Source organism: Fundulus heteroclitus, chromosome 14 (assembly GCF_011125445.2).
Source record: "Fundulus heteroclitus isolate FHET01 chromosome 14, MU-UCD_Fhet_4.1, whole genome shotgun sequence".
Taxonomy (NCBI): Eukaryota; Metazoa; Chordata; class Actinopteri; order Cyprinodontiformes; family Fundulidae; genus Fundulus; species Fundulus heteroclitus.
The window spans coordinates 33,452,869-33,471,950 of record NC_046374.1 but is presented as its reverse complement, the minus strand read 5'-3'; the positions used below and the strand labels follow the sequence as shown (position 1 = coordinate 33,471,950).

Genomic DNA, 19,082 nt, shown 5'->3' with positions numbered 1-19,082 from the left:
AGAGAGAGAGAGAGAGAGAGAGAGAGAGAGAGAGAGAGAGAGAGAGAGAGAGAGAGAGAGAGAGGCATTCCTTTCTGCCTGTGTCTCCTTTGCAGCAGGAGTGGGATTCCTTTGTCACCTCTTCCACTGTTCGGAATTCAATCTGACATCAATTATTCCATATTGGGAAATAGAAGCCAGAGAGCTATGATTTTTTTTAAATTCTGAAATGAAGAAACAGTTGCCTGAGAACCCGGAGCCGACCACTTATGAGCGATTAGACTAATGTCTGCCACGTGCTCTGAATGGCCTGAAGGCTGTCTTCATGTTGCATTCTTAACGTATGGACTCTTTTTATATTGTGTTACTGTGTTTTTCAACTGCTCTGTTCCACTGACTTACATAACCCTGTTTGATTTTATGTGTTATGACATTTATACTGAAATGTTGCATTATGGTTTTATGATTAAGAATGGAAACTGCCTGCTACAGACCCACACACCAAGTAGCCTCGTGAGACCCTCAGATTGGCCGAAAGCGAGATTTCCCTGGGGTCTCAACAGTTTTTACCATCTTTTAGAGGGGATGGAGTTTTCTGGTGGAGAAAGACCCTCTCTGCCCTGTGATGCCCCCTACTGGTACTCTTGGATTTGTAAGGTATGAAAGTGATGGATATTTATCCATGGGAATGGAGTGTGGAGGACCACGTAAGGGTTTTTTTGGGGTGGGGAAGAGTAGATGGATTTGATCTTGGTTACTGAACAGTCTTCGCTTACCTAGTCTAATGTAAAATTAAAATAATGTGTGCGTAGTAACCTAAAACAGGGCTAACTCAGTTAGTTGACCCCTAAATTGTTGATAAATGCTGGGACTATGGTCTTGAGTGAGATATGCTGAATTATTCATGCTTATTCGTGTTAAATGTTTCCATTAATGTTTGTCCAGCCCATTTTTGTAATTGCTTTAGTTGTGCTGTGCCTTTGGGGCACACCAACAGGGGGAATTGTAAGGGATTATGAGATTACAGAGACTGGACTGCAAAGTTGGTTGCCGTGGAAATTACAGATAGACAAACTCTGAAGGCAAACTGTCTGACATATTTAGACTGGACAGAGTGACTAATGGGGAAAATGTGTCTGACATACTTAGACTAGACAGAATGACTGTTATGGGTGTTATGTGTCAGCAAGGACACGTCTGCATTACTGCATTATCTTCTCCACCAATGTGATGAACGGAACGCTGCTATCATACTGTGCCCGCCCCTGAATGGGTGGCCAAATGCTTGGTATTTAATGTCTGACTGAAAGGAAAAACGGGGCTCTCAGGTACCGGTTCTGTTGTTATGAGAACCCAGTACTGAAATTGTACACATAGCTCTGCGTTTTAGATTAAATATGGTAAAATATAGTTATGGTTGGAAGTGTTTTTATTACAGAAGTCTACAATACAAACACCACATTACCAGATAAAGGAACCAGGGGTGACCGTGAAAAGGTCAATAGTTTGACACTATGATGGAGAATGAAAAGAAAGTCCCACCAAGCTCAACGCTTTAGGCAATCTTTGACATAGGATTTACCATCGTCTGATTCACACTAATGATCCTTCTAATAATGATTAGATACAACACAGGGTTTTCCGGCTCAGTTTGGCCAATAGTGGAATCTCCCCGGAGCCTCCAATGTTTTTTTTGTCATGATTTGTGTTTTGGACTGTCTAGACTTTACATTTCCACTTGATGTATCTCAGTCACTTCCCTGCCATTTGTTCCACCTGCTGCTGCCACTAATTAGTCTCAGCTCACCTATAACTCCGCCTACATTTACCTGTCTCAGTCAAGCTTCAAGTGCCAGAAGGTCTCATCTTGTTTCGTCTCCACTGCTTGCAACTGGTCAGTCTGGTTCTGTCTGCCTCTAGTCAATCTGGTTCTGCCTGCCTTGTCAGCCACTATTCAACCATTCAATGAACCTCTTAAAACGTAACTCAGGTTCTTGCTGAATTCCAGGTTCTCAGATCCAGTCATTACAGATTTTACTGGTTGTTAGAGAATGTGGCCATTTTCTTAGAGTGTAGGCAGTGGGCTGCCATGAATTAGAAGAGATTACTCAAGTGCGAGCCTCTGATTTGATAAAGACTGTTGGATAGGTGTTGAAATGTTTTGAGAAAGAACTGATCAAAAGTCCAGTGTCTTCTGATTTAAGCCTGTTTTATATCTGTATTAGTGTTTACTCAACACAAGGTTATGTCTTTCTCATTCCCTTCCTTGAAACAGATCACAGTGTCAGAATTGTTCTTGATGGTACGATGACATTTTCTTTTAAAACATAATGTGAAAAAATCATGCTCAGTATTTTTAACATCAGAAAGAAAAATGTGTGACTGAAGTCTTTCTTATGCTGAATTCACATCCAATGGATTCAATACACAATATCAAGAACTCCAAGCTAAGGTTTTTTATTTTTTCAGAAAGATAATTAAATGTTAACATTTTCTTAAAAGTGAAAAAAACACGATTAACAATTACCAATTCCTACATTGTCCTAGATATCATTTACTTATAATACACCCACCTGCTGATGAAATATTCCAGCCCTGCAAAAGAAAACAAGTTTGACTTCTTGTGCAGCACAGATATTTGCACTTGCGGCATCCAGTGCTGCTGGAAAGTAAGAAGACAACCAGCGATGGACCACACACTATTCCCTTATTTGATTTCACTGGACTGTCTAAAAGGAAATTATGACTATTTCTTATTTATACAACTAACAACCACTTCCTTCTCCCCAAAGCACCGGTCAGATGTGACAGTCTGACAATTTATCCCCTTGCTCCTCCTATGAGACAGTGTCAGGAGTTAAGGTGTTCTTCCTGTAACCAGTGGGTTGCCTGTTTAGTATCCTGCTCTGACCATCTCAGTAGTTGTGTCATTTGGAAGACCCTTCCCCTGCAATGCCTTCTGACAGTGATAAGAAAACTGTTTGTGTAAATAATGAGAAATTGTTACAGCCCTAGGCCTGTATTGCCTCTTTTGGTATTCTATATTTTTTCTCCACTGACTTTACATATAGGACCCTCACAATCATATGGGTGATCAAAACATTGTTCCTTTAAGCCAGGCCAACAACAACCCTAACGACTCCTCGTTACAAAGGAGTGGACCAGTTTTGGTTCAATCTGCTGCCTTAATGTCTTTAACGACCGCCCATTACTAAGGGGTGGACCTGTTTCGGTTGTATTTGCATGTTATCTAAGCCATTACAAGGCCTTTGTTTGGGCAGTAGTATAAAGCTTGGCACTCTACATTACTCCAGACTTTTTGAATTGAGAAAGCTTCATGGAGAGGAAGCGAAACGTCTTCAACTATGGAAAACAAGTCCAGTTGCTTTGTTTTTAATAATTTTTTTAATTACCTGTGCCTTAGCTTGAAAAAGCTAAGGATGACTGAGAATCTTCACCAGCATAAGGCGCAGGTACATTAACTAAAAAAAACTAAAGCCTGTATCAATCAGCTGTGATGAAAACATGTTTATTTTACAAGACACAGTTGTAGGAGTGGGTCTAAAATCAATGTTACATGTAACGGCTACAACTCTGAACTGAATAAATTAAAAGTGATGCTGACTTGGGGAAGTACAGCTTTAATGGACGTTTAGAAGAGCGACTACAAACATAACAGCAGCTTTCCAGGCCATTGTCATATTAGAAGCCTAACTTTTTTATTTTATTTTTTTATTTTGGAATCCTGACTTCTTTGACTGTGTTAACTGGAACACTTTTACCCCATTCCCAGCTCATATTTTGGATATTCAAGGCAATTTTGTTTTTTACTTTTTTTGATAATACATATAGGAAGTTTCCTCATATTACTTTATCTTCAGTTGCTCATTGGATGCCTCCCTCTACTGGTGGAAATCACTCTGGTTCCAAACACAGCAATCAGAAAGTTATCTGAGGGGGACCGAACAGCAACAAGAATAGACTACAACCTTATCCTCATCATCCAGACAGATTCAATTATTATAAACAGGTTCTAAGTAGAAAAAGTCTGTCTGGACGCTTTACTGAGAGGTGGAGAAGGCAGGTAGGGGGTAGTTGATGTAGCAGTTTCATATAAGAACATCACCAGAGCAGGAGGGTTAGATCAATGTTTATTTGGAGCCAACTACAAATCTTCATCAGGAAGCACTACAAACAAATTGGTTTTAAATACATAGATGACACTTGGGTCAAAATACAAACCAAAGAAGTTGAGGCATTCACATCAACTCAAGCGACAGCAAATATTTTTTTTTCTTGAATGGATGCCAATTTGGACATGATGCCCTTTCTGGATTGGTAGATAGAAGCCTTAAAATCGAGGTTTACTGGAAGCCTACACACACACACACACACACACACACACACACACACACACACACAAACAACAATATCTGCATTTTGATTCCCATCACCCAATGGAACAGAAACTCTCTGTTATCGGAATTTTGAGTGGTGCCATTGCCTATGACCACATACCCAAAAGACCTCAACAGCTACAGGCAGGTAACAGTAACATTGTATCAAAAATTCAAAAATTTGCGTGACACTTTCGTGTAACCTTCCTTTTGCACATGCCAGATTTTGCGTTAAATATTGCACCACAACTTTTTGGTGTGTACACATGCTTCATATATGAGGCTGCTAGTCAGCTTGACTTTAAAATGTGCAGGTCAGGATGTTAGATGGGTCTACATGCTGATTTTAAACAAGACAGTTATTCTTTCCAGATATCTTTCAAACTGTTCTTGAACTAGGCTTTAAATGCTACAGAGTTATTAATCCTTCCTTCCAAGAACAATTGTTAAAAACAGTTACTTTTCTCTTTTCCAGGAGCATTTTATCTATCACATTTCACTCTTAATAAAAAACTTTATACACACTGAGAAAAAACATTTCTTTTATAAAGTCACAAAGCTGAACATACAATATGTAGATATATTATAAAAATAAACATATACTTAAGTGATAATTTACCAACAGTTTTTTACAGCTAAAATACTTTACCAATAGAGTGGTTAAATATACTCCCACGAAGTGAATAATATCAACACAGTTTACAATGAATGAAACATGTTTGATAATAATAATTCCACTGAACATCGTATAATGGATTCTAAAGTGTTTGTCTAAACTATAAATGTTTAAAGCTGGAGGTGAAGAAATGCAGTTGCAGTTTAATGCCTTTAGAAATCCTCCGCCCCTCCCAACAATAATAGCTGCTAAGCTCCTCCGCTTAGAGGCTCAATCCGAATACCCTTACTAATAGCCCCTAGCTCCTGATTCTTGAACGTTCACGAGGTCAACAGTAAGAACTTTATCATGGAAAGGAAAGGAGCTTCAGGCGGCTGTGCAGAATTCAGGCATCCTTCAACTCCGACATCATTACATGACAGAAACGCGCATTGACAATGCGAGTCAAATCCAGGCCTAAGCCTTCCGAAAATGAAAGGGCGGGGCTATATTGAAAGCCCCTTCATGGGCCTTACGTTTGATGATGAGGAGTACCAGGAAAATGGTATGTGCTTTAGTGTAATCATGTGTCTGAATTAGTATAGGTCTGTAAACTGTGGCTGATAGCCCTTGCAGCCAGAGTCCGATAGCGATGATGTTATCAGGCCGCTCTGTTCCAGGTCACAGTTGTTAAAGAGTGTCTTGCATGCATAACATCCAGGAGAAATTAAGATTGTCTGCCTTTTTAAGGCTGATGGGGAAGACCAGATTCTGATAATAGCATTTGTTTTCAAGCAAGGAGACACCTGTTTTCCTGTCTGCCTTAGAGTCTTACTGGATCTTCTAAATGGCAATTCCAAACAGCCGAATTTGTGGTCATTCTGCCAAAGTCGAGCTTCCAACTTCTCCAAGATCGTTTCCATCCTGCTAGCAAGTTCAGGAACTGCACCTGGCCTGCAGTTCTGCTTACACAGCATTTGTTGGTTTTGGTTTGTTGGTACCAGACATATCCCTCACAAAGTTTAGGCAACCTTGACATAGGCCGAACCAGCTGCCAACATTTTCAGAATTTCTCAATACTCAAGGTAAACGGCAGCTCCAAAAAGCAGAAATCCTGTTATCATAAATCCAATTTTGATTGCATTTTTAACATCCTCGACCAACACAATGGACAGACACACAATCCTCCTTCCAGGAGTCCACTATGTGTCCAGCTCCAAATGTCCCACTGGGGTACAGGGGCTCTCTTTCGCCCAGTTACAAAAGACAAGCACAGTTAAACAGTGGGCTAAGCATTAGCAGAGGATAGACAAAGGACTACCCAGATTTTTACATATTACACAAGGCTGGTGAGATCGCTTCAATCAGGGGTGCATACAGCTTCATTGAACTGTTGTCATGCTTACACAGCTGCTGAACAAGGTTTTTTGAAGTATATGATTTACTTCATTACTATTATTGCTCAACTCAAATAGTATTTACCAGGATTGCCCTGCGCTATAGTCCTCTTCCTCCTTTTGGAGTGGACTCCAGTCTTCTTGGCATTTCCATATGTATTCAAACCGCTCCAGAGTTCAGTTTAACCGAGTTGAGACCTAGGTTTTGAGGCGGACCCCAGTTTGTTTATTTGGTCAACATCAGAGTTCAATTAAGCATTCACACTCCCCTAAATAACATACAGATATGGAACAGAAACATGGGTGTTATGTTTAAAGAGATCTGATGATCTAAAAATCAAAAGTTTCATTTTACAGAAAAGACAAAGAACAAAAACAAAACAAAGCCAGTTCTAAATAAAATTAACTGACAGTTCATTGTCCTCCCTCTCCTTCAGCCTAGTTGCTTTTACTCATCCCACCTGTTTTAATTTACACCACCTGCTGTTCCTTCCATCTCCCCCCTATGGGTTCAGCCAGGAATTCATTATTAGGTTCTCCATCATACTACCCTGTTCTGGTTTCATCCTTTCCATGTTCCTGGTTCCTGTCATTCCTGCCATACTGTAAGGCTCCATTATTTTAATAAATCACTTACTATGCTGCTTCTTAGCTCTTGTCTGCGATATGGTCCTACCACAAACACCTGAAATCTGACACTTTTATTAACACCAAACCTCATGGTATTAACATTGACATGAAAAATAGCACTGAAAAAATAAAGATATAAATAAAAGATTCTAAAAACAAAGATATGTCAAGGTAACATATCAATAAGCATATTACTGTTACGGTTTAATTTTGTAAAATATATTTATTCTTAGTATTAGATGTGGCCTTCACAAACCCATGCCACTGTAACTATATTGTCTTTCTTTTATCTGAAAATAGGACAGTATATTTAAACACTCAAACTATTGACCTGCATCCAAAAGGTCTCTGCATAAACATGCTTGATATCAACTTTGTCCATCAGGTAACATGAACTGTACAGAAAATGTGAATGCAAAATACAAGAACTCAGTACGCCTGAACTTGTGGAGTCTACTGGAGGGCAACACTACCATGACTCAGCAGGGATAGATCGGAGATGGCAGAAGCTGAAAGAGCTTCAAACATCCAGCCAGGTCAGATATTTGGGTTTAGATCAGTGGCGGCTGGTGAAAAAAAATCTTGGTGTGGCTGGCCAATAGATTTCCCTGCGTAACCCAGTACATGCATTCAAATTAAAAATCGGAAATTTCCAAGATTCCACAATAAGCATTTAATTCCCTTCACAAAATCAGCAGCTTACAGATGCATTCAACCACAGCTAATTAGGTCTTATTTTGGAAAGTAACACAACACTCAAATTCACTATTTGTCACCAAAGTAGGCATACACCATACTGTACTGCCATAATCTTCAGCCAAACAGTTTCAAAATAACACAATGGGTTTCACAACAGAACAGAAACAGAACAGAATTTCAAAATATGAAAAAAATCATCAACTGACAAAATTATGTACATGATACAATGTTCACAGTACCTTCCAAAATCCTTTCACTCTCTTCAAAACAAATAGCCCAACATTCAAACTCACTCACCACATGACAAAATGTGTCTCTCTCTCTGTCGTCGTCGCCGTAATCTCTGCCTGACTGACTACTAGATACATCACCAATTTATGATAAACTGGCTTGCCATACACCTATATCACTGTGTAGCAGGGGCAAAAATTCCAGTAGCCCCAAAGCCATTCATTTTGGCGATGCTGATTGGCTAAATATTTATAAATTTTCCCTAACAACATTATACGATTGGTTATTTCGCTACACTTGTGGGGCGCTTTGAGTGACAGCCCCACTAGAGAAATTATAATAATAATTGAATAATTGAACTTTATTGATCTCACAATGGAGAAATGATGTCTGCATCTTAACCCATCCCCTTGGGGAGCAGTGGGCTGCCACTGTGCGGCTCCTGGGGAACAATCAGGGGTTAAGGGTCTTGCTCAGGCACCCAGGGTGCCATGACTGGGGATCGAACCGGGTACTTGCATCCTTCTCTGAGCGCCAGCACGCTGCTTTAACCACTAGACCACGACCCCCCCTTAAAGGGGGGGCGGGGGTCGTGAGTTTTTCAGAGACTCCAGCAACATCTTCTTTTTGACTCACACCACCCACTGGAGCACAAACTTTCTGTCATCAGAACCTTACAACACCGGGCCGAGCATGTCCCAACTAAAACAGAAGGGAAGCACAAGGAACAGAAACACATCAAAGATGTCCTCCAAACCTGTGGGTACCCTAACTGGGCTTTTGTCAAATCAGCAAGAAAATCCAAAAGACCCGCTGCAGAACATAATGGTGAGAAGAATAAACGAAAAAACATCGTCATCCCATATGTTGCTGAAGTCTCTGAAAAACTCAAGAGGATTTTCTCCAAACACAAAATCCCAGTACATTTCAAACCAAACAGGACCCCCAGACAGAGGCTGGTGCATCCCAAGGACAAAACCCCCAAACCTAAGATGAGCGGAGTGGTGTATGCAGTTCAGTGAGGAATGTTCTGATCTTTATATTGGAGAAACCAAACAACCTTTCCACAGATGCATGGCTCAACACAGAAGAGCTACCTCCTCAGGACAAGACTCTGCTGTCCACCTACACCTAAAGGACAAAGGACACTCTTTTCAGGACCAACATGTTCACATTTTGGACAAAGAAGACAGATGGTTTGAAAGGGGTGTGAAGGAAGCCATCTACGTTAAGAGAGAAAAACCAACCTTAAACAGAGGAGGAGGCCTTAGGTTCCAACTCTCTAAAATTTATAACACAGCTACAGGATTAATTCCGGCCAATCATCACCTTAACTCTCACCCTCATTCGGGTGATCAAAACATTGGTCCACTCCTCGTTACAGAGGAGTGGACCAGTTTCGGTGCAATCTGCTGGCTTAATGGCTTTAACGACCGCCCATTACTAAGGGGTGGACCTATTTTCGATTGAATTTGTGTGTTATCTAAGCCAATACAAGGCCTTTGTTTTGCAATGGTATAAAGCTTGTTACTCCACATTACTCCAGACTTTTTGAATTAAGAAAGCTTCCTGGAGAGGAAGCGAAACGTCTTCAACTACGAAAAACAAGTCCAGTTGCTTTGTTTTTAATTTTTTTTAATTACCTGTGCCTTAGCTTGAAAAAGCTGAGGCTTAAAGTGACAGTGGTTTGGTTCCATGGTCACATCTCGTCAGCTAGTGGATGGAAGCCTGATGCAGAGACAGTAAATGCCATAATCAACATGCCAAACCCATTAGATGCAAAGGGAATGGGGCATCTAATGGGCTTTGCTAATTATCTGGCAAAGTTCATGTTGCACCTGTGTGGTGTTTGTGAGCCATTGTGGCACCCATTCTGGACAAAGACATCATGGCACTGGCTTCCCAAGCATGACATGGCAGTGTCAGAGCTGAAGTCACTAGCCTCATCCATGCCAGTGCTACATTACTACGACGTGACCAACCCTGTCACAGTCCAGAGTGACTCCAGTATGACTGGCTTGGGGTGCTGTTTCACGCAGAAAAGTCAGCCTGTCGCTTACACATCAAGAGCTCTCATTCCTACAGAAACAAAGTGGACAAATTGAGAAGGAGCGCCTCAGTATTGTGTTTGCCTGCCAGAGGTTCCATCACTACCTGTATGGACACGATGCTGTCACAGTTGAGACTGATCACAAACCCTTGAATCCATGCAGGTTCTTATCACCTGTAGTATGAGGAAATGAACACTAGATGTCACCTAAAGAATGTTTATGATTCATGGTTTGCATTTATGTTATATCATTAAATAGGAAAGGCTGTATTTTCCTGAGAATGCAAAGCAAGAACAACTTTGACAAACAACTGCTGCTGGTCTTTTATCAATCTGCAAAAAAAAGTTTTTACCCTGTTATAAAAGTGTGGCATGTGGGCAGTCATCAAGAGCTTTATAAAATGCAAGTATAAAAAGAGTTGCACTCTCAACATTTCTCTATCTGACTTTCTCAAAAAGATAAAGAAAATTATAAGATAACCATTTATGAGCACTAAATAGTGCTCATAAATGGTATGTTAAATACAACAGAATTGAAATTATATATGTCTGAGAAAAGTGACATGTTCTCTTCTATTAACAGATTTCTCACAAAACATGAATATTAAAATTATAAAACTGAAATGACACAGAAAGACCAGCAAAAGTCTGCAAATGATCATGCCACTTAGAGCTGACGAAGTATTGGCAAACAAAATACTTCCTGGAAGAGCTGCTCCTCCCATTTCTTAGAAAAGAGGAAGAGGGTTTTTCATTTCCTAGCTCTGATGAAGTTACTCCCCTTTCAGAGAACTGAAACTTTACAGACCTGTGAAGCAACGGGTTATTGGCTTCAGAGGAAAGGAAACCTATCATTCAGCAGCTGTTTGCCGAAGAAATGGCAGAGCAAGGATATCAGATGGATTCTGTGAAATTCTCCTGCTCCATCTGTTTTGATATCCTAAAGACTCCGGTGACTATCCCCTGCGGACACAATTACTGCATGAACTGTATTGGAAACTTTTGGGACGATGAGGACAGGAAACAAAGCCACAGCTGCCCTCAGTGTACACAGACGTTCACACCGAGGCCTGTTCTGATGAAAAACACCATGTTAGCAGAGTTGGTGGAGGATCTGAAGAAGACTGGACTCCAAGCTGCTCCAGCTGATCTCTGCTATGCTGAACCTGAAGATGTGGCCTGTGATATCTGCACTGGGAGGAAGATGAAAGCTGCCAAGTCCTGTCTGTTCTGCTTGGTTTCATACTGTGAGGAACACCTTCAACCTCACTATTATGTTCCTGGACTGAAGAAACACAAGCTAGTGAATCCATCCAAGAACCTCCATGAGAACATCTGCTCTCGTCATTATCAGGTGATGAAGATCTTCTGTCGTACTGATCAGCAGTGTATCTGTTATCTCTGCACTATGGATGAACATAAAGGCCATGAAACAGTCCCAGCTGCAGCAGAAAGGGCTGAGAAGCAGAAGGAGCTCCAGGTGAGACGACAACAAATCCAGCAGAGAATCCAGGACCAAGAGAAAGATGTGAAGCTGCTTCAACAGGAGGTGGAGGCCATCAATGTCTCTGCTGATAAAACAGTGGAGGACAATGAGAAGATCTTCAATGAGCTGATCCGTCTCATCCAGAAAAGAAGCTCTGATGTGAAGCAGCAGATCAGATCCCAGCAGGAAACTGAAGTGAGTCGAGTCAAAGAGCTTCAGGAGAAGCTGGAGCAGGAGATCACTGAGCTGAAGAGGAAAGATGCTGAGCTGAAGCAGCTCTCAGACACAGAGGATCACAGCCAGTTTCTCCTCAACTACCCCTCACTGTCAGCACTCAGTGAGTCTACACACTCATCCAGCATCAATATTCGTCCTCTGAGATACTTTGAGGATGTGACAGCAGCTGTGTCAGAGCTCAGGGTCATAATACAGGACGTGCTGAAACAGGAACAGACAAACGCCTCGTTGCCAGTCACTAAAGTGGATGCAGCCATGAAGGTGGGTCTGGCGGATGCCTTACTGCTCAAACAAGAACCAACAAGAGAGAAATTCTTAAAGTATTCAGGGAAACTCACACTGGATCCTGACACAGCACACAAATATCTGAAATTATCTAAAGGTAACAGAAAAGTTACAATGACTAACAAAGACCAAGAATATTGGCATGATGGAGACAGATTCACCAGAAGACGGCAGGTCCTGAGTAGATCACGTCTGACTGGACGTTTTTACTGGGAGGTGGAGTGGAGCGGGGGATCAGTCAAAATAGCCGTTGCCTACAGGGATACTGATAGAAAAGAGTACACAGAGGACAGTACTTTTGGTATGAATGAGAAGTCTTGGGCTTTGGGCTGCAGCAGAACAGGTTACACATTCTACAGTGACGAAGTTGAAATCTCCATCCCAGGTCCAGTTTCCTCCAGAGTCGGAGTGTACCTGGATCACAGTGCAGGGATTCTGTCTTTCTACAGAGTCTTTTTAGCCGACCGTTTTTTCCAGGAGGTGTTGACTCTGATCCACAGAGAAAAGGCCGTATTCACTGAGCCGCTACATGCTGGGATTTGGCTTTCACGTTCCACAGGAACCACAGCAGAGATCATTAAATTGAGAAAAGTATCTGAAATAAGTGAAGGAGAGTGGCTCAGTTCATAGATTGGGTTTAATTGTACCCAATATGTATGCCTAGCCATCTAAAAAAAAATCAAAGTTAATCAGAGGCTTAGAAGTTTATCAAGATGTAAGCAGGAATACTTCTTTTAATTAAAAGCTAAAAGGCTGCACGCTTCTTGGTGATTTTTTAAAGCAGGGAATCATGTTATGTATTTTCCAAATACCACATAAACCAAAAAAAGGGTTGATTGTGTAACTTTAAAATGGCAGGGCTGTAAAATCGATGCTGCAGCAAGTGCATCTGTAAATAAAGTGACACATCTGACATATTCCAATTCCTTTAATTTTTTTTATAGTAAATCTGGTATAACATTACATTATACAGTTAACATTAAACCATGAGATTTAGGTTGACTCCTTTCCCAGACATGTTTTCAGTGTCACCTAAAAGCGGCACATTCTTTATTATTTCCCTTTGTGAAAATGTCAATATACATGTTTTTGCTTTTAAGGTGGTACTGTGTGCTTTTGGTCATTTTAAAATGTTTTACAACCATTTAAAGCATAGAGCATATTTAAGCTGATATTCTAAAGATGCATGTGGATTTTATCAATGAATGACATATAATCAAATGCTTAGCTGAATTACTGCATATTGATCTGTTGTGAAACTGCTTTCCTTTAACCCCTTTGGGTCCATTTTAAACCTGATTTAAATTTTGGGGACATACATTTTTGAGTTTATTCTTTACGTGTTTGTGTTTGAACTAAAATAAAAGCAATACTGCATATTTTTCAATTTGCAGTCATCAGACATTTACATGTAGCTCAAAATAATAAAACAATATGTTTGCTTTCTGTCAGTGTCAAACTCCTTCATTTTAAACCTGTTACTAAACTGAGATACTGTGACAGCAGAGATAAACTACAGGAAATACATGGAGAAACGTGGACAGATATCTCACTGAAGCTGGATTCCTAGAATATTCATGAGAAATAACTCTGCCATACAGCTGTTATCATCTGAGAGGAACAAGAAAGCAACATTGATGTAAGAAAAAAAAACTTTTGTGATTATCCAGATTTACTGTTTATACGAGAGGATTTAGAGATTGAACAAATGTGCATTTGGGCAAGATGATCTTGGGTGTTACATTGTGAGAGAAAAAAAACGTGTGAATTTTAGTAAAACATTCAATCTTCAGTGTCAGGTCAATTTTCCTCCAGAATAGGAGTGTACCTTGATCATAGAGCAGGTGTTCTGTCTTTCTACAGCATCTCTGATACCATGACTCTCCTCCACAGAGTCCAGACCAGTTTTACTCAGCCTCCACATGCTGGTGTTAAACCTTACCTCAGTAAAGCCTCTGCCGATTTGGTTAAACTGAAATTAAATAGATCTCAGGTCCAGGTGGTTAAAATGTGTAGTTCAGTTTCTTAGTCTACACCATTGTTGCTGAGAGTCAAGAGCTCTCACTCCTACAGAAACAAAGTGGACAAATTGAGAAGGAGTGCCTCAGTATTGTGTTCGCCTGCCAGAGGTTCCATCACTACCTGTATGGACACGATGCTGTCACAGTTGAGACTGATCACAAACCCTTGAATCCATGCAGGTTCTTATCACCTGTAGTACGAGGAAATGAACACTAGATGTCAGCTAAAGAATGTTTATCATTCATGGTTTGCATTTATGTTATATCATTAAATAGGAAAGGCTGTATTTTCCTGAGAATGCAAAGCAAGAACAACTTTGACAAACAACTGCTGCTGGTCTTTTATCAATCTGCAAAAAAAAAAAGTTTTTACCCTGTTATAAAAGTGTGGCATGTGGACAGTCATCAAGACCTTTATAAAATGCAAGTATAAAAAGAGTTGCACTCTCAACATTTCTCTATCTGACTTTCTCAAAAAGATAAAGAAAATTATAAGATAACCATTTATGAGCACTAAATAGTGTTCATAAATGGTATGTTAAATACAACAGAATTGAAATTATATATGTCTGAGAAAAGTGACATGTTCTCTTCTATTAACAGATTTCTCACAAAACATGAATATTAAAATTATAAAACTGAATTGACACAGAAAGACCAGCAAAAGTCTGCAAATGATCAGGCCACTTAGAGCTGACGAAGTATTGGCAAACAAAATACTTCCTGGAAGAGCTGCTCCTCCCATTTCTTAGAAAAGAGGAAGAGGGTTTTTCATTTCCTAGCTCTGATGAAGTTACTCCCCTTTCAGAGAACTGAAACTTTACAGACCTGTGAAGCAACGGGTTTTTGGCTTCAGAGGAAAGGAAACCTATCATTCAGCAGCTATCCGCCTAAGAAATGGCAGAGCAAGGATATCAGATGGATTCTGTGAAATTCTCCTGCTCCATCTGTTTGGATCTCCTAAAGACTCCGGTGACTATCCCCTGCGGACACAATTACTGCATGAACTGTATTGGAAACTTTTGGGACGATGAGGACAGGAAACAAAGCCACAGCTGCCCTCAGTGTACACAGACGTTCACACCGAGGCCTGTTCTGATGAAAAACACCATGTTAGCAGAGTTGGTGGAGGATCTGAAGAAGACTGGACTCCAAGCTGCTCCAGATGATCTCTGCTATGCTGAACCTGAAGATGTGGCCTGTGATGTCTGCACTGGGAGGAAGATGAAAGCTGCCAAGTCCTGTCTGTTCTGCTTGGTTTCATACTGTGAGGAACACCTTCAACCTCACTATTATGTTCCTGGACTGAAGAAACACAAACTGGTGGATCCATCCAAGAACCTCCAGCAGAACATCTGCTCTCGTCATGATCAGGTGATGAAGATCTTCTGTCGTACTGATCAGCAGTGTATCTGTTATCTCTGCTTAATGAATGAACATAAAGGCCATAAAACCGTCCCAGCTGCAGCAGAAAGGACTGAGAAGCAGAAGGAGGTCCAGGTGAGACGACAACAAATCCAGAAGAGGATCCAGAACCAAGAGAAAGATGTGAAGCTGCTTCAACAGGAGGTGGAGGCCATCAATGTCTCTGCTGATAAAGCAGTGGAGGACAATGAGAAGATCTTCAATGAGCTGATCCGTCTCATCCAGAAAAGAAGCTCTGATGTGAAGCAGCAGATCAGATCCCAGCAGGAAACTGAAGTGAGTCGAGTCAAAGAGCTTCAGGAGAAGCTGAAGCAGGAGATCACTGAGCTGAAGAGGAAAGACGCTGAGCTGAAGCAGCTCTCAGACACAGAGGATCACAGCCAGTTTCTCCTCAACTACCCCTCACTGTCAGCACTCAGTGAGTCTACACACTCATCCAGCATCAATATTCGTCCTCTGAGATACTTTGAGGATGTGACAGCAGCTGTGTCAGAGCTCAGGGTCATAATACAGGACGTGCTGAAACAGGAACAGACAAACGCCTCGTTGCCAGTCACTAAAGTGGATGCAGCCATGAAGGTGGGTCTGGCGGATGCCTTACTGCTCAAACAAGAACCAACAAGAGAGAAATTCTTAAAGTATTCAGGGAAACTCACACTGGATCCTGACACAGCACACAAATATCTGAAATTATCTAAAGGTAACAGAAAAGTTACAATGACTAACAAAGACCAAGAATATTGGCATGATGGAGACAGATTCACCAGAAGACGGCAGGTCCTGAGTAGATCACGTCTGACTGGACGTTTTTACTGGGAGGTGGAGTGGAGCGGGGGATCAGTCAAAATAGCCGTTGCCTACAGGGATACTGATAGAAAAGAGTACACAGACGACAGTACTTTTGGTATGAATGAGAAGTCTTGGGCTTTGGGCTGCAGCAGAACAGGTTACACATTCTACAGTGACGAAGTTGAAATCTCCATCCCAGGTCCAGTTTCCTCCAGAGTCGGAGTGTACCTGGATCACAGTGCAGGGATTCTGTCTTTCTACAGAGTCTTTTTAGCCGACCGTTTTTTCCAGGAGGTGTTGACTCTGATCCACAGAGAAAAGGCCGTATTCACTGAGCCGCTACATGCTGGGATTTGGCTTTCACGTTCCACAGGAACCACAGCAGAGATCATTAAATTGAGAAAAGTATCTGAAATAAGTGAAGGAGAGTGGCTCAGTTCATAGATTGGGTTTAATTGTACCCAATATGTATGCCTAGCCATCTAAAAAAAAAATCAAAGTTACTCAGAGGTTTAGAAGTTGTTCAAGATGTTGTCAGGATCTGGGTTTTTGTTTTGACTGTTTGTTTATTTTGATCTATTAGTTAAACTCTCCAGCTTTAAAGCTCAGTTTTGGTTTCGGGTTCTTTCTTGTTTGGTTCCTGTTATAGCTTGTGTTCTGTTTAGTGTTAGGTTTTGGTTCTGTTATGGTCTAGTTTAGCCTCGTGAGACCATCCTGATCTCGCGAGTGTTCAAGGTTTCACCTCGCAGATCAGTCTGGATACTCTCCGTTAAAGAAAATTTGGAGCCGTTCACCAAACGAACGTCCAATCAGCGTTGGCTTTGAGGCGGTTGAGGTGTGACGTAACGGGAAGCGCGACAGTTCAGTCTAAAGAACATGGCGGCTTCAGCCGATGAAACTAGCGTTAGCGTGGCTATCGAGCAAGTTTTATCGGAATTACAGAGTATTTCTCTGCTGAGCTAACGAGCCTTTACTTGCAGCAGCAAGAGTAGCTTGGCTTGTGGTTGTGTTTTCGTCGTCGCTCGTAACAGAGCGACGACGAATCTGATTGGTTTATTTGGCCCGTCTATCACCAACATAGGCCAATCAGCTAACCAGTATTTTCGCCCCTTCCCAAAATTACTTCAACGGAAGGTTTCCAGATGGATATGCGGAGCAAATCTATCTGGCAGAGCCAGGTTAGGTCTAGTTTGGATTTTATTGTGGTTTGATGTTGTTATCACTTCACTTGGCCTGCTCTGTTTACTTCTCTGTATCCAGCCTTTAATCAGTCACTCAGTTCACCTGCCAGCTATCTGCCAGCTCACCTCGTAGACAACACCCAGTCACTCCTCTTCTCCAGTCACCATCCAATCAGTGTCAGTTTTCTTTCAGTCACTTCCTTGTTCCTAATAAGTTCCACCCATGTCAGTAATTAGTCTTCACTCCTGTTCACCTGCTCACTCCCCTATATAGTCCTGTCACAAACCTCTGCAATCGGCCAGATCAATTCAAACCACTTGGTGAGTCTTATCCAGCGTTGTATTACTGATAGCCCTGTTGATACCGACCCGATTGCCTTTTTGACTCTGAGCCAGCCTGATCCCTAAACCTGATTTTCTTGCCCTGAATGATTGCTTACCTGTTTTTCTGACCTGGACCTGCCTTGTGATATTCTGAGTTTGCCTTATCCTTGTCTGTACTTCTGCCTATTTTGGACTGCCTTTAGTGTACCGGATTTTGGACTGCCCTTTTGATCATTGAGTCTGCCTGTCCCTGTTTTATTATTAAATCCTGTTTTTTGCTTAAAACCTCTCTTGTCTGGCTGAATACTGGGTCCTCTGTCTCTGGTTCGTGACAGATGTAAGCAGGAATACTTCTTTTAATTAAAAGCTAAAAGGCTGCATGCTTCTTGGTGATTTTTTTTTTTAAAGCAGGGAATCATGTTATGTATTTTCAAAATACCACATAAACCAAAAAAAGGGTTGATTGTGTAACTTTAAAATGGCAGGGCTGTAAAATCGATGCTGCAGCAAGTACATCTGTAAATAAAGTGACACATCTGACATATTCCAATTCCTTTAATTTTTTTATAGTAAATCTGGTATAACATTACATTATACAGTTAACATTAAACCATGAGATTTAAGTTGACTCCTTTCCCAGACATGTTTTCAGTGTCACCTAAAAGCGGCGCATTCTTTATTATTTCCCTTTGTGAAAATGTCAATATACATATTTTTGCTTTTAAGGTGGTACTGTGTGCTTTTGGTCATTTTAAAATGTTTTACAACCATTTAAAGCATAGAGCATATTTAAGCTGATATTCTAAAGATGCGTGTGGATTTTATCAATGAATGACATGTAATCAAATGCTTAGCTGAATTACTGCATATTGATCTGTTGTAAAACTGCTTTCCTTTAACCCCTTTGGGTCCATTTTAAACCTGATTTAAATTTTGGGGACATACATTTTTGAGTTTATTCTTTACGTGTTTGTGTTTGAACTAAAATAAAAGCAATACTGCGTATTTTTCAATTTGCAGTCATCAGACATTTACATGTAGCTCAAAATAATAAAACAATATCTTTGCTTTCTATCAGTGTCAAACGCCTTCATTTTAAACCTGTTACTAAACTGAGATACTGTGACAGCAGAGATAAACTACAGGAAATACATGGAGAAACGTGGACAGATATCTCACTGAAGCTGGAGTCCTAGAATATTCATGAGAAATAACTCTGGCATACATCTGTTATCATCTGAGAGGAACAAGAAAGCAACATTGATGAAAGAAAAAAAAAACTTTTGTGATTATCCAGATTTACTGTTTATACGAGAGCATTTAGAGATTGAACAAATGTGCATTTGGGCAAGATGA

At 40.8% G+C, this 19,082-nt stretch overlaps 2 protein-coding genes across 2 annotated transcripts; both read left to right on the top strand.

Annotated features, from left to right (window-relative positions):
* The first annotated feature begins 10,793 nt into the window (after positions 1–10,793).
* Positions 10,794–12,616, top strand: LOC105921924 (tripartite motif-containing protein 16-like). Its single transcript, XM_036146821.1, has one exon. It carries the CDS (start codon positions 10,856–10,858, stop codon positions 12,614–12,616), a length of 1,761 nt encoding a protein of 586 aa, XP_036002714.1. The 5' UTR covers positions 10,794–10,855.
* Positions 12,617–14,830: 2,214 nt separating this feature from the next.
* On the top strand, positions 14,831–16,717 carry LOC118565823 (tripartite motif-containing protein 16-like). The gene has a single exon (XM_036146855.1). It carries the CDS (start codon positions 14,905–14,907, stop codon positions 16,663–16,665), a length of 1,761 nt encoding a protein of 586 aa, XP_036002748.1. The 5' UTR covers positions 14,831–14,904; the 3' UTR covers positions 16,666–16,717.
* The last annotated feature ends 2,365 nt before the right edge of the window (positions 16,718–19,082 follow it).